This window comes from Culex pipiens, chromosome 1 (genome assembly GCF_016801865.2).
Source record: "Culex pipiens pallens isolate TS chromosome 1, TS_CPP_V2, whole genome shotgun sequence".
Classification (NCBI taxonomy): Eukaryota; Metazoa; Arthropoda; class Insecta; order Diptera; family Culicidae; genus Culex; species Culex pipiens.
Genome location: NC_068937.1, coordinates 93791697 through 93817981, shown reverse-complemented (window position 1 = coordinate 93817981; position 26285 = coordinate 93791697). Strand labels below are relative to the sequence as shown.

At 37.2% G+C, this 26285-nt stretch overlaps 1 protein-coding gene across 5 annotated transcripts in view; it reads left to right on the top strand.

Annotated features, from left to right (window-relative positions):
* Positions 1–26285, top strand: part of LOC120422308 (sterile alpha motif domain-containing protein 5) — a 426502-nt gene that overhangs the window by 101182 nt on the left and 299035 nt on the right. Inside the window, exon 3 of one of the 5 annotated variants that reach the window (XM_052708213.1) lies at positions 19342–19580. The exons of the other annotated variants lie outside the window; for them this stretch is intronic. Within the exon in view, the coding sequence (XP_052564173.1) occupies positions 19342–19353 (12 nt within the window). The 3' untranslated portion in view covers positions 19354–19580. Of the gene's footprint in view, positions 1–19341; positions 19581–26285 lie in introns of those variants that run through there. 5 annotated transcript variants of the gene reach the window in all.

Here is a 26285-nt window from a genome sequence, read left to right as displayed (position 1 = left end):
AAAGATTGAAGCTTTGAAGATAATCAAATTTCAAGATTTGAGGGTTTACAGATTTGAAGATTTCAAGCCTCAAGTGATTTCTTGGGTGACTCAGGCTATAGTAAAGCCCAACAACCTCAATCTCTTATTTCTCGCCCATGTCCACACCGAAAAACTCTTCATTCATCTTCCAAGAAGCGCCGGAAATCGTCGTTCGCCCAAAACGATTCGTTCAGCAGTCAGAATCTTCTTCACTCTCACCTGTGCCGTGTTTTGCTGTGTGTGATTATTCCGTAACCACTCAAGGTGATTACATACGTGAAGGTGTGTGCGCGCATCAGTCCCGTCTACAACAACCCGGTAGCGTAGCTCACCGCTCGGGACGGAGGCGTTGATTGCATTTTCCCGGTAATTTGATTAAGCTTGTGAAGGTTTACGACGACGGCGGGGGAAGGCCGCTCAAAACGAGGTCAAAGCCAAAGCTCCCGGCGGCGGCTGCGACGGTGGAATTTTCAAATTGAATCCAATTAACGAAATGCTCTCCCACTATTCCCCGTTCCGTTCTAAGGAGGTTAGGGGCTCTTCAGGAACGTTTACGATCAATTATTTTGTAAACACCGACCGTTTTTCGGGGTTTCGGGGTGTGGGTATTTGTGTGTGACGCCGGGAAATATAGTTCTTAGATGCTTCCTTCCTTGGCTGGGAATTGACGGCAGTGATGGGAAGAGTTTGGTTTGTTGAAATTTGCTGGGAAAAGTGTATTCAAACAAGGTTGCCAAATTTTTGAAATTAGATTAAGTTGCTAGAAGATATTCAAGTTTTATAACGCATCGAATTGGCTTCAGACGTAAGTCATCTGAACATGAAAATTCCGATTATGCCTTATGAGTTCAAATATGTGGACAGGGTTGCCAGTTATTCTAACTGGATATTATTTTAAATAAATAATTAGGTCATCTTCATATGGAAATTTTATCAGACATTTTCAAATAAATTACTTTTTGTTGCTATGATTATTTAAGCATTCATATATCAAGCGTCCATAACACTTTGCAAGGTTGCTAGTATTTTCATTTTGAGATTGTTTGTGGGATTTTTTTCTATTCCACCAAATTAACAACTTCCTGATATGATTGCATTAGCAGTAAAATTTCTTGACAGAGTTGCCAGTTAGTACCAACATATTTTGACAGGGATGCCAGTTTTACTATTGTTATGACACTTTTGATAAATCGTTAAGGTAACTTTCTGTTTATGAATTAGACTTTTTCCCATCACTGCTGAGTTTTGAACCCCAAAAAAATTGACAACCCAACGAGTCATCGTTGGAAATTTGTTCAAGAAGAGACACAGCAAGGAAGGAATAGATTAAGAAATCTAACGCGGGGTCGTTCCATGTGCGCTGGAGGGAAATTCAAATAATTTAATTAACTTAATTTAGGTTTACTTTTCTGTTGGCTGTTGCCCCGTGCGTTCCTGCTTCGGATCGCGCAATATCGCGCGATTATTTATTCAATCGCGAACGAGGGAAGGAAATTAGTTTTGCCTGCATCGTGTTTTTTTTTGGGAGTTGTGTTGGTTTTTCCGAGGGATCGGTTTGGTTTTCTTCTTTTTAAATTGTTTTTTTTTTGTCTTGTGTACACGCACCTGTCGTCAACTTCAAAGACATGGATTACACTTGTTTGATTGCGTGGTTCTTGTTTGATGATTGTGATTTGGTTTTTGAAGTATGGAAATAACGTTTTGAAGATTATTTTTGCTTAAATTGTTTTATTTAGTGGATTTTCTCTAAAAATATCTAAAAATACGAATATCTTCTTCCAGCAGATAACTTTGAACAAAAGCAGCCCAACCACTCCATCCCCTGAATGATGATTGCTCACACGCTCGATTGAATCCTAATTGCACACCATTTGACTGGCTTTGATTGAAAAATTCTCCGCTCGAATCTTCTGCTCGCAGGTTCTCTCTCTTTCTGCTGTTGCAGAGTCCGACCTGTTATTACTTACGGGTTTTGGGGTTTTATTAGCTTTTTCTTCTTTTACCTTTTGCCCCTCACAGCCCAGATGGAGGTTAAATGTTGAGGGTATTTTTTATTGACCTGGAAAACAATCAAAGATCAAAGTTTGCGTTTAACACAGGTAACTTTTGAACCTGGGATTGATTAGGATGTTGTTTTTGGGGTTTTATTTAAACTTTGAATGTACCGTGAGATGAAAGGTCGAACGAACATAAAGTCGAAAGATTTAGGGTCAAATGAACAAATTCGACATTTCGTTCTTCGACCTTTTGTCTTTCGAACATTTGTCTTTAAACGTATTGTAAATTTTACCATTGTTTCTTCCCATTATTTATTTTTCAACCTATGGCTTTCGAACTGTAATTTGTCGTTTTTTTTTAATTTGACCCATTTTCGACTTTCAGATATTTGTTTTTCCACTTCTTGTGTTTCGATCTTCTGTGTTTCGACCTTTGATTTTTCGAACTTAAGTCTTTCGACATTTTGTCAGGTTGAACTTCTTTTTTCCTTTTCCAACCTTTTTTCAATTCGAATTTGTTGTGTGTCGAAATTTTGTAGTTCAAATATTCATTCTTTTGACCATTGACCGGATCGTTTTTCCGTATTTCCTTCAATATTTTGTCAATTTGACTTTTTTTTTACCATTTGTTGACCTTAGTTTTTCGAACTTTAGCCTTCCATCGTTTATTTTATTTGTCCTTTTGCCTTTCGACCTTTTATCACTTATATTTTTTTGTTTTTATCTTTTTTTCACATTTTGTTTATCGACTTTTTGTTAATCGACTTTTTGTCATTTCGGCCTTTTGTGTTTTGACCTATTTTCTTTCGACATTTTGTATTTCAACCTTTGTTTTTTTTTCCGAAACTTCCACGATATGTAAATTTGATTTTTTTTTTCGACCTTTGGTTTCTCGTACTTTATCCTTTCAAAATTTTGTCATTCGAATATTTCTAGAGTTTTTTTTTTGAATAGGTCCTATAAACATATGAAAGACAATAGTTTATAGGACCTTAAAAAAACTCTAGATTTGTTTTAACTCCAAAGCCTTTCGACCTTTTGACAGTTTGATCATTAGTGTTTCAATCTTTTGCCTTTGAACCACTTATGTTTCGATTTTTGTTATTTTTTTAACTTTTGCAATTTTACCTTTCGTTTTTTTGCCATTTTGGCTTTCGACCTTTAATTTTTTGAATTCTAGTCTTGCAAGGTTTTGTCAATTTGACCTTTTGTCCTTCAACTTTTTGTCGACCTGTTGACTTGCATTCTTTTTTTTTCTTTGACCAATTGTCTTTGGGTAATTCTCTACCAACTCACACGAAATCGGGAAAAGTTGCCCCGACCTTTGATTTACATGAAACTTTGTCCTATGGGGTAACTTTTGTCCCTGATCACGAATCCGAGGTCCATTTTTTGATATCTCGTGACGGAGGGGCGGTACGACCCCTTCCATTTTTGAACATGCGAAAAAAGAGGTGTTTTTCAATAATTTGCAGCCTGAAACGGTGATGAGATAGAAATTTGGTGTCAAAGGGACTTTTATGTAAAATTTTACGCCCGATTTGATGGCGTACTCAGAATTCCGTAGAATAACGTATTTTTCATCGAAAAAAACACTAAAAAAGTTTTAAAAACTCTGCCATTTTCCGTTACTCGACTGTAAAAAAATTTGAAACATGTCATTTTATTGTAAATTTAATGTACTTTTCGAATCTACATTGACCCAGAAGGGTCATTTTTTCATTTAGAACAAAATTTTTCATTTTAAAATTTCGTGTTTTTTCTAACTTTGCAGAGTTATTTTTTAGAGTGCAACAATGTTCTACAAAGGTGTAGAGCAGACAATTACAAAAAAATTGATATATAAACATAAGGGCTTATAAACATCACGAGTAATCGCGATTTTACGAAAAAAAGTTTTGAAAAAGTAACTTTTTGCGTTTCTCTTTGTTTCGACAGCCATGATCAACGACGACCAACATTTTCAAAACTTTTTTTTCGTAAAATCGCAATAACTCGTGATGTTTATTAGCAAATCCTTATGTCTATATATTAATTTTTTTGTAATTGTCTGCTCTACAACTTTGTAGAACATTGTTTCACTCTAAAAAAATAACCCTGCAAAGTTAGAAAAAACACGCAATTTTAACATGACAAATTTTGTTCTAAATAAAAAAATGACCCTTCTGGGTCAATGTAGATTCGAAAAGTACATTAAATTTCCCATAAAATGACATGTTCTAAAAAAATTAACAGTCAAGTTACGGAAAATGGGAGCATTTTTAAAACTTTTTTAGTGTTTTTTTCGATGAAAAATACGTTTTTTCGGAATTCTGAGTACGCCATCAAATCGGGCGTCTAATTTTACATAAATGGATACTTTTTTCAACCTTTTGGCCTTCGACCATAAGTAAATTTGGCTTTGATTGGTTAGTCAATTTGATCTTTTGTCTTTCGACCGTTTGCAAACATTGATTTGAAAAATAATCAGTTTCGTTTAAAATGGAAAATGTTTATTAAAACTCTTCAAGTTTGAAATTCGATTATAAATATTGTTTGAGATTTAATTTATGGAATAACTTATTTTTTAGCTAATGGCATTTCTTTAGACATCGTTTTAGTTTTCAGGCATAATACTAGTTTAAATATTATTTTTTAACTTTCAATCGTTATTTTGACTTTTTACTCATTTATAGCAGAACCACCGTGCTAAACTTATTTTTTTTTTTAATTTTGATTAGTTTTTCACAATGTAGAATTTGTTTTTGTTACTCAATAACAATTTCAATTTTATTTCAAAACCACATTCAAACAGTCTGTTGAAGTTTTGCTAAAAAAACCACATCCGTTGACAAGTTTCAGCAGCACCTCCTCCGAGGAATTCATTCCAATCACGTCCCTAAACGAATCTTGCGCGGGAAACTAACTCACCTGTCAGTTTTGCATACCCCGGTAGCGTTTGAAAAAGTGTAACAATTTTAATCAAAAATTTCCACAACCCTTCCAGCGCTGAGCGTGGAGTTATTTTTCACTTTTTTCCCGACACTGAGGGTTGAAAGTTTTTAGAATAGGTACCACAATTGTTGTTGCATTTTTTATTTTAAATTTCTCTTGAAAAATTTCAACAGTGAAATTCTTGAAATTTTTAGATCATTTTCAAACTAAAAAGAAACTTTTCGAGTCAGTAGTGTAACTCTTCAAATTCGGGACACATTTTACCTTGAAGATGTGCGCCATCTTCAACTATTTATCACATTCCTTCAAGCAAGACACACTGCCACCTCACCGGGGACATCCGCCGAGGTCCAGGGCTTCATTTTCCCAAAAGGTAGACGGACCGTCGTCATCGTCCTGGCGCAGATATCTTGCTTTTCTCACTGGTTTTTTCTACACAGTGAAATTTATTTGTGGAATTTGGTGTTATTAATTTGTTTATCTAAAGAAGACTAGTTTTGAATTGATAAAAATATTCATATTTTTTAAATTCTTGAATTTTTTTAAATTATTTTTTAAGCTGTAACCCATCCTGACCAGAAGGTAAGAAACCGTTCCCAGACAACGGTGTGGGAAGATGATAAATGATTTCTTCCAGACCTGACCCTCCTCTTCAAATCGCACCCTTACCTCAAGAATCCTGACGGTTCGCTGACAGCTGGGAAAATGAGATTCCCGTCCGGTCGGGGCTGCGTCGCGTTTTCCCCGGGAATTTGAGTTACAGAACCGCGCTCGCTTCTAATGGCTTTTCTTATGGACAACTTGGATGGGTGAGTTTTGCTGAAACGTTGCTGGCAACACTTGTCGCTGAAAAACGGGGTATCCGTGTGCAGACAGAGGGAAATTAAAAGGTAAAAAAGTGCGGGAAATTAATTGAGGCACGAGAATGTTGATTATACCGGGAGTTTTCAGGTACTTATTCACATGTTTTTGTTTATTCTTTTTTTTCTGGAGACAGGAAATTCGGCTAGGTTCTTGCCAATTTTCAAAAATTTAGAAAAAAGAAATTATCTCTGACTGTAATGAGCTTGTTTGGACCGAGCCACGTAGCCTAGTGGTAACGCTTCCGCCTAGTAAGCGGTAGATCGGGGTTCAAATCCCGGCTCGGACCAACACTACTGGTGATCTTTTCCCTTCTGGATTCGATTGCTTAGTAAAGGGAAGGTAGTGTATCGTCACAAACTGGACCTTATCACGACACCTTAGGAAGGCGACCTATGGAATGTTATGGAATGGCCATGATAAACGACGACCAACTTTTTCAAAACTTTTTTTTCGTAAAATCGCGATAACTCGTGATGTTTATTAGCAAACTCCTTATGTTTATATATCAACATTTTTGTAATTGTCTGCTCTGCAACTTTGTAGAACATTGAGTCACTTTAAAAAATAACCCTGCAAAGTTACACAAAACACGAAATTTAAAAAAAAATTCTAATTGAAAAAATTACCCTTCTGGGTCAATGTAGATTCGAACAGTACATTAAATTTCCCATAAAATGACGTGTCCCAAAAAATTTTACAGTCTTGTAACCGAAAATGGCAGAGTCATAAAAACTTTTTTATGTGTTTTTTTTCGATGAAAAATACGTTTTTTCAGAATTCTGAGTACGCCATCAAATCGGGCGTCTAATTTTACATAAAAGTCCCTTTGCCACCAAATTTCTATCTCATCACCGTTTCAGGATGCAAATTATTGAAAAACACCTCTTTTTTCGCATCTTTAAAAATAAAAGGGGCCGTACCGCCCCTCCGCCACGAGACATCAAAAAACGGACCTCGGATTCGTGAGCAGGGACAAAAGTTACCCCTTAGGACAAAGTTTCACGCAAATCGGAGAGGGGTCGGGGCAACTGCTGTGTGAGTTGGCGGTGAATTACCCTTATACAAATATCAATTTATATTGCATTTTAAAGTGAATTCGAAGCACGAATCAAAAATTTTCACATTTATATGAAATTGGTTCTGCTGAAAATGCCTATAAATTTGAAGATTTTTTTGAATTATGTTTCAAAAACACATTATATTTATTATTTACAAACTTTATTTACCTTTTCTATTAAAATTGTCCAAAGAATCCGAAAATGCATTCCGTTTTTTTATTTGAAATCATGTTCAATGAGAAAATCATGACACTGTGAGAATATTAAAATAATGTTATTCATCAACACTTTTTTAACTATCGTTAACATACCTTTTAAACTTTTCAAGATTTTGTGAAAACATCTCCTAGCAGTACTTTGAACACTTCTCTACCACGGTCAGAATGATTCCATACCATTCCGTACGTATTTAATTTCTAACCTCATTTTGCGGAAAAAACCTTCAAAATCACGTTTTACTGTATCTAAGCAATAGAGCGTCCAATTTCCCGTCCCGGGAAAAAAAATCCCGGGATTTCCCGGAAAAATATATTTCCCGTTTCCCGGGAAATTTGTAAATTTCCCGAGAATTTCCGAAATTTAAGCAAAAGTACACATTTTCTATACTTATTGGAACCATTTTTTTAGATGCTCAGAGAAAAATAAATGAAGATGATTTTGTTCAATTACAATTATTTTATAGCTCATATACAATTAATCAGATTATCAGACACTTTGATATCTGATAATATTTATTTTTGAAGCTACGGAAAAATTAAGTAAGCTTTTTCAAGAATATTTGGAGTTATTTCATAAAAAATATATTAAATTGAGAACTTTTACGCTTTTGTTTACCATGATCTAATGAGTTGAAAATCAAATTGGTTTCTTGACATTTTTAAAATAGTTTTGAGCAAGAAGAATTATTTCAATTCGTTAAACAAGAAATTACAATAAGTAGTAAAAGAAAAATGGAGCACTGGTGTAACAATGGGTGTTAGAAGGTTAGATATCAAAACATGTAAGACTGATTGTGACATGATGTTAATTCCAAATATTTGAAAACATTGAGTTGTTTGAAGTAAAACAAACAAGAGAAGTTTGATTTTTGCTTTGCCATTTTGTCCAAGAACTGAAACCATTATGACTTTTTTTTTTAAAGTTATTTGTCATGGAAAACATAATTTCTGCATTTTTTTTTCCAACTTTTTGTATCAAACCACGCTCTCTTTTACTGGTCACAGAGGCATGAAAATAATTTGTATGATTGTGGAGTATGGATCCATTTTAAGGGAAATTCTCGTAGATTTCGCAGGTTAAGCACTCGCTCCTAACTCCATCCAATTTGCTATTTTTTTTTCTATTTAAACAACTAATTTTGCAAAACTTTTAAAAGTAACTTGCTTGCTCACTATTTATTGAGCTATTTATCACTCTATTTCAGTTGAAATCGCCTTCAATGAGTTGTAATTGAACGTCAAAGTGCTGACCTGCCAACATAAGAGGTACGACGGAATTAGATGCTGTTCCACTACTCACTGTCTAATTATCTTGATAAAAATTTAAATGACATTATTTTTTGATTAATTGTACTATTGGAGCTTATAAAACAAGAAAAAAATAACATTTTCTTGCAGTTTTATAATTTTTTTCATGCAGTTAAGCTGTTAATTGATCTTCACCCGTGTTTTAGCCTTTCAGTCGCTGTTCTAAACAACTAAAAAAAACTAAAATAAACTTTAGATTTTTTTTTCTTTTTCTTTTTGAGGTTGTATTTTAACAACTAGAGGTCTTATCTGTTTCATAGGCAAATTTGTGAACAAAAAAGGTGCAGGTGGTTATGTTCTACATGACCAATATGACAAAGAACTTTGTTCAAAACTCTTAAAAATCATTTTATTTTTATTTATTTTTTTAATTCTTTGCCAATTTATTTAATCCTGAATAAATAATTCTTATTTAATGTTTTTAATCATTGACACATCTGTGGAAATAAATTCAAAAAAAAAAAAAATTATTGCCAAAAGAAGTATGGTTCGGAAAATGTCCCTGGTATGATAATGCGAGCTGTCTGACTCGAACAAAGCGATGATTCTGACTTTTGTACACCTAGAACATTTACCAACGGATTGTAAAATGATACACGAAATTTAAAATAAAAATTGCAAATGAGATTTCAAATAATATTTCAAATGAGATTTTAAATGCAATTTCAAATGATATTTCAAAAGATATTTCAAATGATATTTTAAATGAAAATTCAAATGACGTTTCAAATGATATTTTAAATGATATTTCAAATGAAAATTGAAATAATAATTCAAATGATTTTTCAAATGATATGTTACGTGATATTTCGAATGATATTTCAAATGATATTTCAACCCCCCCCCCCCTTCCCCAAAAAAAAACGGCATCCGGAAATCATAGACCTTACAACCACTATCGAAATGGCAAATTTCATGTCCAGTCTCAAAAACCATATTGCCCCAAATCGTATGGTTCGAAAAATGTCCCCAGAAGAACCTTCCCCAGGGCCATGGCCACTCCGCGTGTGGCCAATATCCTACCATTTTGGTCCCAACCCCATTGCCCCGAATCATTTTGGTATTCCGGTGACCGTCCTGGCAATCGTCAATAACTTCTTCGTCCTCCTCTCAAGTTCGTGCACAAACGTAAGGTCCGTCTTTGATAAAAGTCTGATGGACGCTAAATCCTCCAGAGGCTATCTGTTAGCTTAAATAGTTGGCACGGCATGTTGCAGCTTCCATGCAACAGAAACAGTAGGGTAGGGTAGTCATCAATGAGACACTTTTGGTTTTCAATTTTCAACGATTTTTCTATTTTTTTCACCAGCATGTTTTAATGAGCTTTTTGCTGCATTATCTTTCTTTTAATGTGTTCTAACATTGACCAAAACATGAGACCGATCCGACATCTACAGCCAGAGTTATTCAACTGTCTCATTGTAGACGCACTTGGCAGGAACAGTGAGACAGGTGGGGAACAATGAGACACTCTACAAAAATCAATACTTTTCTTGTAAAATATCATGTTTTGGTATTGTTCCATTGCAGGTGACTTGCCTTGAACATTTTAAAAGCAATTTTGCCAACTTGAAACTTCAAGTAACAACAGGTATACTAAAAAGTATTTAAATTTTGTAAAATCCCTATATTTATACCAAATAACTTTATATTTTTGGTTAAATGAAGTTAAAACTCTATAAATATGCCAAAAATCACTTTCAATTCATGTTTTGAAAGATTTCCATAGATTTCGAAAAATCGAAGTGTCTCATTGTTACCCATGGGCTGAAATGAGTGGGGAACAATGAGACAGCCCTGGATTCTGGGTATATTCTAAATTTTGGCCAAACCTAATGAAAGGACATTGTAGCCCAACTCAATCCCTATGGAACGTCGAAAGAAATTTGAAGAAATATTAGTTTTGGTGTGAATGGCAGCCTACGAGCGAACAAGTATTTTTTGTCCATAATTTACTTTTACACCCCAGAATCAAACATTTATGAATTACTTTTCAAGGGAGCGTCCATAACCAAAGCCACTAATATGGCAGACGTGTATCCAGTAGACACACCTTTCCTCCAAATATGAGCCTGATTGGTTGAAACTATGACTTGTGAGAGCCATTTTATCATTGTTCCCCGTGTCTCATTGATGACTACTCTACCCTATTTACCCCGAGGGCATGCGACGGTAACGCTACATTTTCGAAAATTTTTGCATTGACACCGCAGCTTTAAGACAAAGTTCTTTGTCAAAATATTTTTTTCTTGAAAATCATATTTTAGGTGAATTTATCTCAAAATTCCCGTCTGAAAACGAGGTAAAAAAATAACAGAAATCATGTAGCCAACCAGATATTTACTCTACAAACCCTTTTCAAGCTCAATTGAGAACTCAAAGTTCTCAAATCGGTATAAAACTGACTGCGCTTTAACTAGTTAATGAAACATAAACAGTCTAGACATTATTGCGTGGCTTTTAAGCGTAAGCAAGTTTATGAAATTCTACGGAATCACTTTTCAAATTAATCTGTACTTCCGTTCCGTTCATGAAATTTAGAATCACGAACAAAGTGTTCAAATTTCATGGTACCTACGGTTTTCAAAAACGTACCATACAATTTAAACACTTTGTTCGTAGTTCCCAGTTTCATGAACGCTTGTTCACGATTTCCGGAACGCATTTTTTTCCGTGTAGTTAATTGGTAACTTCCTTCAACACAAAAAGGACATTTTCGTTACCCGTTTAGTATATCATGAATTATCGCAAAAGCGCTCGCTCTGTTTGGTGGTTTCTCGTCCCAAAACCACCACCTTCCAGGTAAACCGGCTTCGCAACAATATCCGTCGATGAGATATCGAGGATCCATTCAGGAATGAAAAAAAGGAAAGGTTATACAAAACACACTCACACTCGCTATCGACCTTCCGATCTCATAAATAAGGTCTATAGACGGGAACTTTTTTTTTTTTTTTTTTAGAGGGGACAAGAAGTGACAGCACGTGTCAATCTGATTCAATCCCGTGATATACACGCGGAGGAAGCACGCAATACCCAATACGGGTCATTTATTAAGGGGGTGTAATTGCGTTCCAAGTTGCTGCGGGTCCACAGGAAGATCGTGGGTGTTAATTCGAATTTACTACCATCGGGACGTGACCTGGTTACTCGAAGAAAATACGATTCAATTAATAAAGTGGTCTTGCAGCCGGTCATCTTGACATCTTGAAACAACTAGAAGAAAATTGAAGAAATGAGAAAAGTTTGTGCTCCGAAAGGCCGGGTCTAAATTGAAACATTATCTCGAGAAATGCGTGGTACGAATGGCCTTTCGAAAGAACGTGAATGAGTGGACGTCACTATCGTCTTTAGGGCGAAAATCAAACGGAAAGTTAAACTTTTTTTTTGGAAGAATCTCGGCTCGTGCAGAAAAAAAACGTCATTTTGCAACTTGTTGCATAAACTCTTAAAAGATTCCTTTTTTTTTTTTTTTCATAAAATTATTTTTATTAGGTCCTTTTCGGTACTGGGACCTGGTTAGGACCGAGTCGGCTTTTGTAATTACATTTGACTTAATAATTACAGAGGATCTTGTGTGTAAATGTTAGTGGGAGGGGAGCCGATTACCCGCGGCCTACTCGGGGTAAGTAGGGAAGGGATTGATGTTAAAGACAAGGCGTGGGAAGGGAAGGGGGATTGTGTAGGGGTCTTGGTTGGCTCTGCTGGCCTTTGCGTTTTGTCCTCAGCCGCAACTCGGTGTCCAGCTGCTGGGGCGATCTTGCTTTGCATCCGGTGCAAACCAGAAACGACGGCTTTGTGTGAAGGCGAGTTATTCTAATTGAAGGAAAACTAACTGAAAGAAAACTAACTGGAAGAAAACTAAATAGATATTTTGGAATCTGAGAGGAACTGAATTAAAAGATTCCTTATAAAGGTCGACAATCTTTGCAAACAAAACTGGGTGGACTTATATGAACATTTTATTAAATTAATTTGCAGTTACACTACTTTCTGATGGCAGCAAAAATCTGACGACATTTTTTCTCTGATTCAAGAGGTTCCAGTTTTGAAGTTCTTTCTTTCCCAGCAACCCACACACTTTCTACCAAGACAGCATCCCTTCGCCGTGGCCAGCATTCCCCGTTTTATTTCGCTGATAAAAATGGAAATAAAACCCCATTACAAGCTCGGACCCAGCAACTGTATACCTTCGTTATCTCGACCTTAACTTTTCATGCCCGTCTCCCCAAGAAAAAAGAAGAAAAATTTAAAACAACAGAAAAAATGAAAAAATAAAACTCGGTTGCAACTGTCGGGTCCAGAAAAGGGGGCAAAAAACTTTTTTAATCTGAACTTGCCGCAGATGACAAGCCGCTGCTGCCTTGGCAACCCCGTTTTTTTGGAAGGCTGCAGCTGGTGGTCCTACCTGGCGGTGTGGCCGTCTCCTAGGGCCCTTTCCGATAAGGCCTGGCGCGCGGCTTCCACCAGAAGACGCCGCGCTCAAGATAGTGGTGGTCGCTGCTTCGTAGAGAAACTTAATTAGGAGTGCGCTCCGGACTTTGATAACCTCGTTTTTTGGCTTCTGTTCTTTGCTCAATTTCCTGTTGCCTTTTTAAGAAGTTGTTCGACTTTTGCTCGGGCTGGGAAGTGGTTCTATTAGGTGATACTTTCTTACTTTTTTTTCTTGCGCTGAACGAGAAACAAAAGTCTCGACGACAACGAAGAAACGGTTGAACTCAATTAGCTGGAAATGACATTTCAATTTTTAGTACGGCAGGGATATCGGAGAGGAGGACGTTGGGATTTGGTGAAATTGCTTTGAAGGTAGTGTTCTCCTTTTGAAACGGTAACTGAACGGCTTCTTTTTGGCTGATTATGTATTCATTGGAATAAGAAGTAGTTGCAATGATTTTGAAAGTAGTTTTGGTTAGGAAACTGGGATGAGGATGTCTTGTGGCTTATTGTTGCATGAACTACTGAACTGTACTGAAACTAAAAACGAAAAAAAAGAAAGAAAACGAGACATAAACGGAAACTGAATCTGAGACAGAAACTAAGACTGAAATTGAGACAGAAACTGAGATTGAAACTGGTACTGAAACTGATACAAACACTGAGACTGAAACTGGGACAGACACTGAGACAGAGACTTAAACTGAGACAAAAGCTGAGACAGAAATTGAGACAGAAATTGAGACAGGTACTGAGACAGAGACTAAAACTGGAATGGAAACTGAGACAGAAACTGATACAGAAACTGGGACAGAGACTGAGACAGAGACTGAGACTGAAACTAAAATTGGGACTGAAACTGAATCTGAGACTGGAACTGAGACTGAAACTGAGATAGAAACTGAGACAGAAACTGAGACAGAAACTAAGACTGAAACTGGGACATAAACTGAGACAGAAACTAAAACTGAAACTACTGGAACTGAGACTGTAACTGAGACAGAATCTGAGACAGAAATTGTGACCGATACTGAGACAGAGACAGAAACTAAAACTGGAATGGAAATTGATAATGAAACTGAGACTGAAACTGAGACTAAAACTGAGACAGAAACTAAAACTGAAACTACTGGAACTGAGACTGGAACTGAGACAGTAACTGAGAAAGAATCTGAGACAGAATCTGAGACAGAAATTGTGACCGATACTGGGACAGAGACTGAGACTGAAAATGAAATTGGGACTGAAACTGAGACTGAAATTGGGCAAAAACTGAGACTGAAACTGGGACAGAAACTGAGACAGAAACTGGGACAGAGACTGAGACAGAGACTAAGACTGAAACTAAAATTGGGACTGAAACTGAATCTGAGACTGGAACTGAGACTGAAACTGAGATAGAAACTGAAACAGAAACTGAGACAGAAACTAAGACTGAAACTGAGACTAAAACTGAGACAGAAACTAAAACTGAAACTACTGGAACTGAGACTGGAACTGAGACAGTAACTGAGACAGAATCTGAGACAGAAATTGTGACAGAGACTGAGACAGAGACTAAAACTGGAATGGAAATTGATAACACTACTCGACAAAACAAAACTTGTGTCACGCGATTCACGATATCTCATCGGTTCCTCAGAGAAAATGCTTCCCCGAATCCGATGCAATCGACAGAATTTGATTTTATGTCCACGCGAACTGATGCGAATGTGGTAAATTTTTTAACATAAAAAATCGAACAATTTAAAAAAAAACCATGCGTCTCCTCCCAATTATATGAGCCATCTACAAGAATATGGAAGCGCCTGGTGCATAGCCATTTCCTTTAAGCACAACGGAAACAACCAATACAAATGTATAAAAAAGTTGTCAAGTTCTCGGGGGGTCCACAGCTAGCATTTTTTGTACGATTATAAAAAATAAATATTAAAAGTTTAAAATTAATTTATTAAAAAAACATATTTTTTGATTTATTGTTTACTAAAATTTTATGTATCTCAAAGGTCTATGGGTACTTCGGGATGTCCATGGTCATCCAAGGACTGCCTGGAGTTAAGATCTACGAGTCTACCACCGTAACAAGCAAGAGGTCGTCGGATTTTGACCCCGGATCGTGTGCGTATAGCATCAGTGCATATGGTAGACTACTGTATGAATGTGTAGGGATGTTCATGGTCATCCGAGGACTACCTGGAGTTAAGATCTACGAGTCTACCGCCGTAACAAGCAAGAGGTCGTCGAATTTTGACCCCGGATCATGTGCGTATAGCATCAGTGCATATGGTAGACTACTATATGAATGTGTTGGGATGTTCTTGGTCATCCGAGGACTCCCTGGAGTTAAGATCTACGATTCTACCACCGTAACAAGCAAGAGGTCGTCGGATTTTGACCCCGAATCTTGTGGGTATAGCATCAGTGCATATGGTAGACTACTGTATGAATGTTTTGGGATGTCCATGATCATCCAAGGTTTCCCTGGAGTTATGATCTACGAGTCTACCGCCGTAACAAGCAAGAGGTCGTCGGATTTTGACCCTGGATCATGTGCGTATAGCATCAGTGCATATGGTAGACTACTATATGAATGTGTTGGGATGTTCATGGTCATCCGAGGACTCCCTGGAGTTAAGATCTACGAGTCTACCGCCGTAACAGGCAAGAGGTCGTCGGATTTTGACCCCGAATCTTGTGTGTATAGCAGTAGTGCATATGGTAGACTACTGTATGACCGTAACAAGACTCGTAGATCTTAACTCCAGGGAGTCCTTGGATGACCATGAACATCCCAACACATTCATATAGTAGTCTACCATATGCACTGATGCTATACGCACATGATCCGGGGTCAAAATCCGACGACCTCTTGCTTGTTACGGCGGTAGACTCGTAGATCTTAACTCCAGGGAGTCCTCGGATGGCCATGAACATCCCAACACATTCATACAGTAGTCTACCATATGCACTGATGCTATACCCACAAGATTCGGGGTCAAAATCCGACGACCTCTTGCTTGTTACGGCGGTAGACTCGTAGATCTTAACTCCAGGGAGTCCTTGGATGACCATGGACATCCCAACACATTCATATAGTAGTCTACCATATGCACTGATGCTATACGCACATGATCCGGGGTCAAAATCCGACGACCTCTTGCTTGTTACGGCGGTAGACTCGTAGATCTTAACTCCAGGGAGTCCTCGGATGACCATGAACATCCCAACACATTCATACAGTAGTCTACCATATGCACTGATGCTATACCCACAAGATTCGGGGTCAAAATCCGACGACCTCTTGCTTGTTACGGCGGTAGACTCGTAGATCTTAACTCCAGGGAGTCCTCGGATGACCATGAACATCCCAACACATTCATACAGTAGTCTACCATATGCACTGATGCTATACCCACAAGATTCGGGGTCAAAATCCGACGACCTCTTGCTTGTTACGGTGGTAGACTCGTAGATCTTAACACCAGGGAGTCCTCGGATGACCATGGACATCCCAACACATTCATATAGTAGTCTATCATATGCACTGATGCTATACGCACATGATCCGGGGTCAAAATCCGACGACCTCTTACTTGTTACGGCGGTAGACTCGTAGATCTTAACTCCAGGCAGTCCTTGGATGACCATGGACATCCAGGCAGTCCTTGGATGACCATGGACATCCCAACACATTCATATAGTAGTCTACCATATGCACTGATGCTATACGCACATGATCCGGGGTCAAAATCCGACGACCTCTTGCTTGTTACGGCGGTAGACTCGTAGATCTTAACTCCAGGGAGTCCTCGGATGACCATGAACATCCCTACACATTCATACAGTAGTCTACCATATGCACTGATGCTATACGCACACGATCCGGGGTCAAAATCCGACGACCTCTTGCTTGTTACGGTGGTAGACTCGTAGATCTTAACTCCAGGCAGTCCTTGGATGACCATGGACATCCCGAAGTACCCATAGACCTTTGAGATACATAAAATTTTAGTAAACAATAAATCAAAAAATATGTTTTTTTAATAAATTAATTTTAAACTTTTAATATTTATTTTTTATAGTCGTACAAAAAATGCTAGCTGTGGACCCCCCGAGAACTTGATAACTTTTTTATACATTTGTATTGGTTGTTTCCGTTGTGCTTAAAGGAAATGGCTATGCACCAGGCGCTTCCATATTCTTGTAGATGGCTTATATAATTGGGAGGAGACGCATGGTTTTTTTTTTAATTGTTCGATTTTTTATGTTAAAAAATTTACCACATTCGCATCTGTTCGCGTGGACATAAAATCAAATTCTGTCGATTGCATCGGATTCGGGGAAGCATTTTCTCTGAGGAACCGATGAGATATCGTGAATCGCGTGACACAAGTTTTGTTTTGTCGAGTAGTGTAATGAAACTGAGACTGAAACTAAGACTAAAACTGAAACAGAAACTAGGACAGAGACTGAAACTGAAACTTAAATTGAGACTAAAGCTGAAACTTAGCAAAAAAATTGACTAAAACTGGGATAGAAACTGAGACAGAAACTAAGACTGAAACTGGGAACTGAGACAGAAACTAAGACTGAAATTTATACTGAAACTGGATTGTCTCAACTGAGACAGAAACTGAGACAGAAATTGTGACAGATACTGAGACAGAGACTAAAACTGGAATGGAAACTGATACTTAAACTGAGACTGAAACTGGGACTAAAACTAAGACAGAAACTGGAACAGAGATTGAGACTGAAACTAAAATTGGGACTGAAACTGAGACTAAAACTGAGACAAAATCTTAGACTGAAACTGGGACAGAAACTGGGACAGAAACTGGGACAGAAACTGGGACAGAAACTGGGGCAGAAACTGGGACAGAAACTGAGACAGAAACTGGGACAGAGACTGAGACTGAAACAAAAATTGGGACTGAACCTGAGACTATGACTGAGACAAAAACTTAGACTGAAACTGGGACAGAAACTGGGACAGAAACTGGGACAGACACTGAGATAGAAACTAAGACTGAAATTAAGACTGGCACTGAAACTGAAACTAGGACTAAAACTGGGACAGAAACAGAAACAGAGACTGAAAATAAAATTGGGACTGAAACTGAATCTGAGACTAAAATTGAGAATTAAACTGAAACTGAGAATGAAACTGGGACATAAACTGAGACTGAAATTGTGACTGCAACTGAACTGAATTTGCGACTGAAATCGAACAACTCAATTAACTGGAGCTTTTGGCAACCTTTTCCCCCCAAAAACCAATCCATCAATTCCCAGGTTGTTGTCCCTTTTGATCTCACCGATTGCACCACCCGAGGCAGACCTCAACCAAGTGCATCAATAACCTACAATTCCGATTGCCCCGGCGTGCAACGCACCAAACCGCAATAAAAACAAGAACCCCCGCCCGTCCAAATCGAATGACAATCGTACGCTCACAACTTCATCCCCACCCCGCGGAGTCGTTGTGTGATAACGGTTCATTGGTCATCAAATTACTACCTCTTGGGCGGAACCGGTTTTTTTTTGTACGATCTGAGTCACCTGGTGGCGTCACGTCGCGGTCGTTTCCGAGATTGCGGTGTTATCTTAATTCCTCGCCGCCGGGCGGAGAATCTGGGAGTTGAGTGTGTGCTTATCCCGGAATGTCCCGGCCGCGCGCGGTAGGTCGTTGAAAGTCGCAATATTTCAGATAACGCACAATAATGTTATTAAAAGGTTGATTCCGGACTTTGGTTGGCGGTACCGTTTCGGTGCCACCCAGTTTAGGGTTTGTTGGGAATGACACGGAAAAAAGGCTAAAAAGCTTTAGTTTTGGACATTAGGACAAAGAGTCCGAACGTTGGACATTAAGGTAGAGGTTTTGAAAGTTAGAGTAAAGTGCCTTGATGTTCGCACTAAGGTCGCGGAGTTGCACAGTTGGAAATAATGGTAAAGGACCACAGAATTGGACATTAGGTCAAAAGGTCAAAGTGTTGGACATTGAGCTAAAAAATTTTGTTATTGTTGTTGGTCATTAGAGTAAAGAAACCTGGTGTTGGAACTAAGGAGGGCTCCAGTGTTAGACATCATGACAGAGGGTAAACGGCTCTGGTTTTTGATATATGGGGCAGGGTCCGAATGTAGGACATTAGAGTGAAGGACCTAGGGGTGGGTCATAAGAGCAAAGAGCTCCAGTGTTATTACTAAACAGCCGTAGTGTTTGACATTATTGTAAAGGATTCCATTCTTGGACATTAGGGTAATGCGCCCTAGTGTTGAACATTAGGGACGTTAGAGTGAAAAACCTAGGTCATAAGAGCAATGGGCCTTAGTGTTGGATATTAGAATTAAAAGTCGACGATTAAAATTTAAAAAAAAAATCCTGACTTTAAATGTTTAGGATCCATTTTAAATAAATCCGTCAGTTAATTTCTTTCCGTCAAACCTCATAGTTCTAGCGTCCACAAAACTCTAACTCCTTTCCCTTTTCTTTCTCTCCATTTGCAGGTAAGCCTTTGACGACGACTTCACCACAATCATTACGACCCAACCGAAACTACCGTATCGGTAATCATCTGTTGATGGATGCTAGAGACCGAGAGAGACCACAAGCTAGCTAAAGGTTTGGCTACCGAGGCCCGACAAACCAACCTGTCCTGTAATTTGGGCCTTCCGATTAAGATCGCACCCATCGGGCGGGGATAATTGAAGGTTTTACAAAAATCGTAGGAAGGGAAGCAAGGGAGGTAAATGGGCAGCTATTTGAAGAGTGCTCAAATACAACCTCAAATTATTTTGACTTTTTGGGGTGCTTTTTTTGAGGTACCTGCCACACACCTGGCCTCGGTCATTCATGGTTTGGGCACTCGGAAGATTGGATTGGTCTTTCCGATTGGATGGAGTTAGCTGGAATGGTGTTTTAAAGAGAAAATGGATTTCCATTGGGTGATTGAAACGTTGTTACACTGGCTAGCAATTCCATTAACTAAAATGTCGATGAAGCGAAACATTTTGAAAATTATCGTAGAAATTTTAATTTTTTTAACAAAACTGACAATCTCCCGTACCGCACACACGCGGTTGTTTACTGTGTGGTTGTCATCGCAGTTTGCGCACTTGATGCGCGACAGACTTTTCAAAGCGCATTACAGATGTCGTAATTTTGAGTAAAAAATCAGAATAAACTTTGGGAATCAGTTGCCATTACATTTTTCTACAAATTCCGACACAAAAAAAATCACAATTCACGTCACGTAGAATTATTTTCTCATCATGATTTAATGACATTCGGCACCATTTCCAACTTCCGCTTTTCCCTCTTTACCACCAGTCACAGTCTGGCACACAGCCGTCACTACCCGCTAACCCACTCTCTCCAAAGGTTGATTCGCTTTGTTGTGGCGGCAAAACGTGCTCCAAATAAAAGTGCCATTATAATAAATTTATGAATTATGTAAACGAGTGCCGCTGTTTATGCTGCTGCCTCTCGCTCTCTAATGTTGCCTTATGACGAATGATTTACGTACTGCTCCGAACCCAAACTCAACTAACTACGGTATATTTTTGGTTTGCATGAACAACAAAAATTCTTCCCCTCTAATGTAAGCGCAACACTTTGATTAGCTCAAGTGCCCTCACTTTTCAATCACTGAAGCGGCGGCGACGGCTCTTCAATTGACCCTTTTGCAAAAGTGTTGAACTTTGAAGTTTGTGGTGGCCGACTGAACCGACCGACCATGTTGCTTGGGAAGTTTTGGACTGGCGGCGGCGTAGCAAAAGAGGAGAAGAATTTAACACTTGGAAAGTCGGATTTTGCGTAAAAATAAAGGGGGAAACATAATCAAATTTTAAAAAAGATTCCAACTTGAAGGAAAACAAACTTTTGTTTAATAGAAGAAATTTTCATGTGTTGGGCCGATCAAGGATTCGGTCCTATTTCCGTCCAATTTGCCGATTTACACAATTATTATTTGATTAATATCAAATTATTTTGCAAATCTTATTCAGCTATGAATCACTTCATTTCAGTTGAAAACGCTATGTAAAAGTTGTAATAGAATGTTGTTTTGGCTCTTCAACATTCCGCATATCGGCACATGATCTCTAAAATTCATGATTTCATGAATTTCAAATTCTTGAATTGGCTGATAATCGTAGTTTTGAGTCTCATAGTTTCGTGAATCAAATTCATGATTTCATGAAAAGTATTCATGGCTTTGTGAATTCAAATTCACGATCCGAGTGTGCACCTAAAGCGCACATAAATAATTATTCTTGAATATGGAGGCTTCTAAGTAAAATTGTCAGGAGGTTGCGTTCAGCTTATGGAAATTTTGATGATGAGATCATTTTGCAAAAATGCGGTTCCATCAAATGATTTTTGTTTTAATTTTTAAGAGAGACATACCATATAGCATTTTTGGTGAGACTTTTTTACATCTTTGGCTTTTTTCACAAAAAGCGAATCAAATCATTCACTAGCCTCCAAATTGTTTCTTTTTTTGTATTTTTTAATCCAACTGAAACTATTTTGGTGCCTTCGGTATGCTGAAAGAAGCCATTTTGCATCATTAGTTTGTCCATATAACTTTCCATACAAATTTGGCAGCTGTCCATACAAAAATGATATGTGAAAATTCAAAAATCTGTATCTTTTGAAGGAATTTTTTGATCGATTTGGTGTCTTCGGCAAAGTTGTAGGTATGGGTACGGACTACACTGGAAAAAAATGATACACGGTAAAAAAAATTTTGGTGATTTTTTATTTAACTTTTTGTCACTAAAACTTGATTTGCAAAAAAACACTATTTTTATTTTTTTTATTTTTTGATATGTTTTAGAGGACATCAAATGCCAACTTTTCAGAAATTTCCAGATTGTGCAAAAAATCTTTGACCGAGTTATGAATTTTTGAATCAATATTGATTTTTTCAAAAAATCGAAATATTGGTTGCAAAAATTTTTCAACTTCATTTTTCGATGTAAAATCAAATTTGCAATCAAAAAGTACTTCAGTGAAATTTTGATAAAGTGCACCGTTTTCAAGTTAAAGCCATTTTTAGGTAACTTTTTTGAAAATAGTCGCAGTTTTTCATTTTTTTAAATTAGTGCACATGTTTGCCCACTTCTGAAAAAAATATTTTTGAAAAGCTGAGAAAATTCTCTATATTTTGCTTTTTTAAACTTTGTTGATACGACCCTTAGTTGCTGAGATATTGCCATGCAAGTGTTTAAAAACAGGAAAATTGATGTTTTCTAAGTCTCACCCAAACAACCCACCATTTTCTAATGTCGATATCTCAGCAACTAATGGTCCGATTTACAATGTTAAAATATGAAACATTCGTGAAATTTTCCGATCTTTTCGAAAAAAATGTTTTCAAAATTTTTAAACCAAGACTAACATTTTAAAAGGGCCAAACATTCAATATTACGCCCTTTTGAAATGTTATTCTTGGTTTAAAGCAAAATATAGAGAATTTTTTCAGCTTTCCAAAAATATTTTTTCCAGAAGTGGGCAAACATGTGCACTAATTTAAAAAATGAAAAACTGCGACTATTTTCAAAAAAGTTACCTAAAAATGGCTTTAACTTGAAAACGGTGCACTTTATCAAAATTTCACTGAAGTACTTTTTGATTGCAAATTTGATTTTACATCGAAAAATGAAGTTGAAAAATTTTTGCGACCAATATATTGATTTTTTGAAAAAAAATAGTATTGATTAAAAAATTCATAACTCGGTCGAAGATTTTTTGCACAACCTGGAAATTTCTGAAAAGTTGGCATTTGATGTCCCCTAGAACATATCAAAAAATTAAAAAAATAAAAATAGTGTTTTTAAGCAAATCAAGTTTTAGTGACAAAAAGTAAAAAAAAAAATCGCCAAAATGTTTTTAACGTGTATCATTTTTTTTCAGTGTAGTCCTTATCCATACCTACAACTTTGCCGAAGACAAAAAATCGATCCAAAAATTCCTTCAAAAGATACAGATTTTTGAATTTACATATATCATTTTTGTATGGACAGCTGCCAAATTTGTATGGAAAATTATATGGACAAACTAATGATGCAAAATTGCTTCTTTGGGCATACCGAAGGCACCAAAAAAGTTTCAGTCGGATTAAAAAATACAAAAAAATCGAATGACCGAAATCTGAGAGAACTGCTCTGTAACTTTTGACCCTTAAGTCCAATGATTAATGAAAATGTTGGATTTGGAGAGCTCTAAAAGTAATGAAAATCTTTTTTAAAATGTATTCTAAATTATTTTGAACCGTCCCTCGGTCCTAACCTGGTCACAGCACCTAAACGGACCTGGGTAATTCTCTACCAACTCACACGAAATCGGGAAAAGTTGCCCCGACCCCTCTTCGATTTGCGTGAAACTTTGTCCTAAGGGGTAACTTTTGTCCCTGATCACGAATCCAAGGTCCGTTTTTTGATATCTCGAGACGGAGGGGCGGTACGACCCCCTTCATTTGAGAACATGCGAAAAGAGGTGTTTTTCAATAATATGCAGCCTGAAACGGTGAAGAGATGGAAATTTGGTGTCAAAGGGACTTTTATGTAAAATTAGACGCCTGATTTGATGGCGTACTCAGAATTCCGAAAAAACGTATTTTTCATCGAAAAAAACACTAAAAAAGTTTTAAAAATTCTCCCATTTTCCGTTACTCGACTGTAAAATTTTTTGGAACATGTCATTTTATGGGAAATTTAATGTACTGTTCGAATCTACATTGACCCAGAAGGGTCATTTTTTCATTTAGAACAAAATTTTTCATTTTAAAATTTCGTGTTTTTTCTAACTTTGCAGGGTTATTTTTAAGAGTGTAACAATGTTCTACAAAGTTGTAGAGCAGACAATTACAAAAATTTTGATATAAAAACATAAGGGGTTTGCTCATAAACATCACGAGTTATCGCGATTTTACGAAAAAAAGTTTTGAAAAAGTTAATTTTTGCGTTTCTCTTTGTTTCGTCGTTCGTGTCTGTCGCGGGTGACCATGAACGGCCATGACCAACGACGACCAACTTTTTCAAAACTTTTTTTCGTAAAATCGCGATAACTCATGATGTTTATGAGCAAACCCCTTATGTCTATATATTAACATTTTTGTAATTGTCTGTTCTACAACTTTGTAGAACATTGTTACACTCTAAAAAATAACCCTGCAAAGTTGGAAAAAACACGAAATTTTAAAATGAAAATTTTTGTTCTAAATGAAAAAATGACCCTTCTGGGTCAATGTAGATTCGAAAAGTACATTAAATTTCCCATAAAATGACATGTTCCAAAAAATTTTACAGTCGAGTAACGGAAAATGGGAGAATTTTTAAAACTTTTTAAGTGATTTTTTAGATGAAATAGTAGTTTATGCAACAAGTTGCAAAAAGACGATTTTTTCAGCACGAGTTGTACATTTATCCAACGAGGTTTACCGAGTTGGATAAATACGACGAGTGCTGAAAAAATCAAGTTTTGCAACAAGTTGCTTACAACATTTTTTGCAATTCCGAAAAACGCTTCCTTAATGGAATTTTATGTCAAATATTCATGTGTTTATTAAATTCATCGGTCAAAACCAAAAAATATTGAAAAATGTTACTTTTCGATACTAGTGTTGAAAACTTTAACTTTTCAGCACCCATTTCAGTGCTGAAAAGTAGAACTTTTCAGCACTGTTATTGTAAGGTATTAATTTTCCATTCTGTTATTTTTGGTAGGGAAAAGTAGGCCGTTTCGTTTCTCCAGAAGGACAGGAAAAGTTGACAGTTTCACAGTGGAATTGCAAAAAATACGTTTTTTCGGAATTCTGAGTACGCCATCAAATCGGGCGTCTAATTTTACATAAAAGTCCCTATGACACCAAATTTCTATCTCTTCACCGTTTCAGGCTGCAAATTATTGAAAAACACCTCTTTTTTCGCATGTTCAAAAATGGAAGGGGTCGTACCGCCCCTCCGTCACGAGATATCAAAAAACGAACCTCGGATTCGTGATCAGGGACAAAAGTTACCCCTTAGGACAAAGTTTCACGCAAATCGAAGAGGGGTCGGGGCAACTGCTGTGTAAGTTGGCGAAGAATTACCCTCCTAATAAAAAAAATAAGTTAAGAATAAAAAAAAGAGCTCTAAAAGTGCCGCCAACATCACTTTTCTCTAAAACTTAACCCTGAATTGCCACGTTCAAAAAACTGATTTTTGAAGGTTTTCTCAGATGCTTTTTATAAATTTGGTCGTAGAAGGCGTAGATTGCGAGATAAATTTTGGTGTCTCCAACAAAGTTGCTTGAATTGGCAAGCCCAACAACTTTCTAGAAGACAAAAAAAATCCCAAAAATATTCCTGAAAAGTTAGATTTTCTAAATCACCCTAATCGTGTTGCCTCTTTTCATTTGCAACAACTCTTCTCAAGACACCAAAGCTCCAAAACTTCACAATTTTTCGGAAAATTCATTTTCCACTTAATTTTGCGATCTGGACCACTGTGCATTGCAGGTGACTAGTTGGGGACATTTAAAAACAATTTTGCCAACTTGAAACTTCAATTAACAAAAGTTATACTTAAAAGTAGTTAAATTTAATTAATTCTTTATATTTATACCAAATACCTTTATATCTTAGGTGAAATGAAGTTGAAACTCAACCAATGTGCCTGCAATCAGTTTCAATTAACGTTTCGGAAGATTTCCATCGATTATAAGCCATAGGCCACCTTCTTTATTTCAACTAAAAGCGGTTGATACTCAACGACCCAGACAGAATTTCGTTACTGTAAATTTTTCATCGCACTCACAACCCAAACTTTTCCCAACTGACCCTTTCGTTCCCCCTCCTATTTGCTGGTCTCCACAATTCTTGAAAGCAGCATTTTTCCGCCAATTAAACAAATATTAAACGGCGCACACCCCGCGCACAAAGGCGAAAAAAATAACCGGGTCAACCGACCGGAACTGGCCCCCACGGGGATCGATCTACCTCCTCCTCACCCAGTGACTGTGAATTCAGCACTGCCTGAACGTCAAAAAGAGTTATGAGACACTCGAACTTTTCGATAGCCCGAAAATAATGGTTTAATTAAAACGATGCTCGGGCGCGCGCGTTTTCGGGCGCAGGATTATTATTTTTCACTATTTTTATCAGGAGTTGGCGCGTGTCCTCGCGATTCAATTAAATTTTGCGAACGATTTATTGTTATTTTTTTTTTCGATCAACTCGCACAGACATGACGGGCGCGGGGGAGTAATTGGGATAATTATACTTGTGTCGAAATTGTCAGCCAGACACAGTCAGTAAAGCGGTTGTGTTGTTACCCCTTTTGTTGCAAATCACACCTACGATTTTAAATTAATTGGTGAATGCAACTCAATTTGTCTGGACAATCGGTGCGTCACTTTTTAATTTCAATTTTCATCGATTTTTTTTTCATCGTCGGTGCCTTCCAAG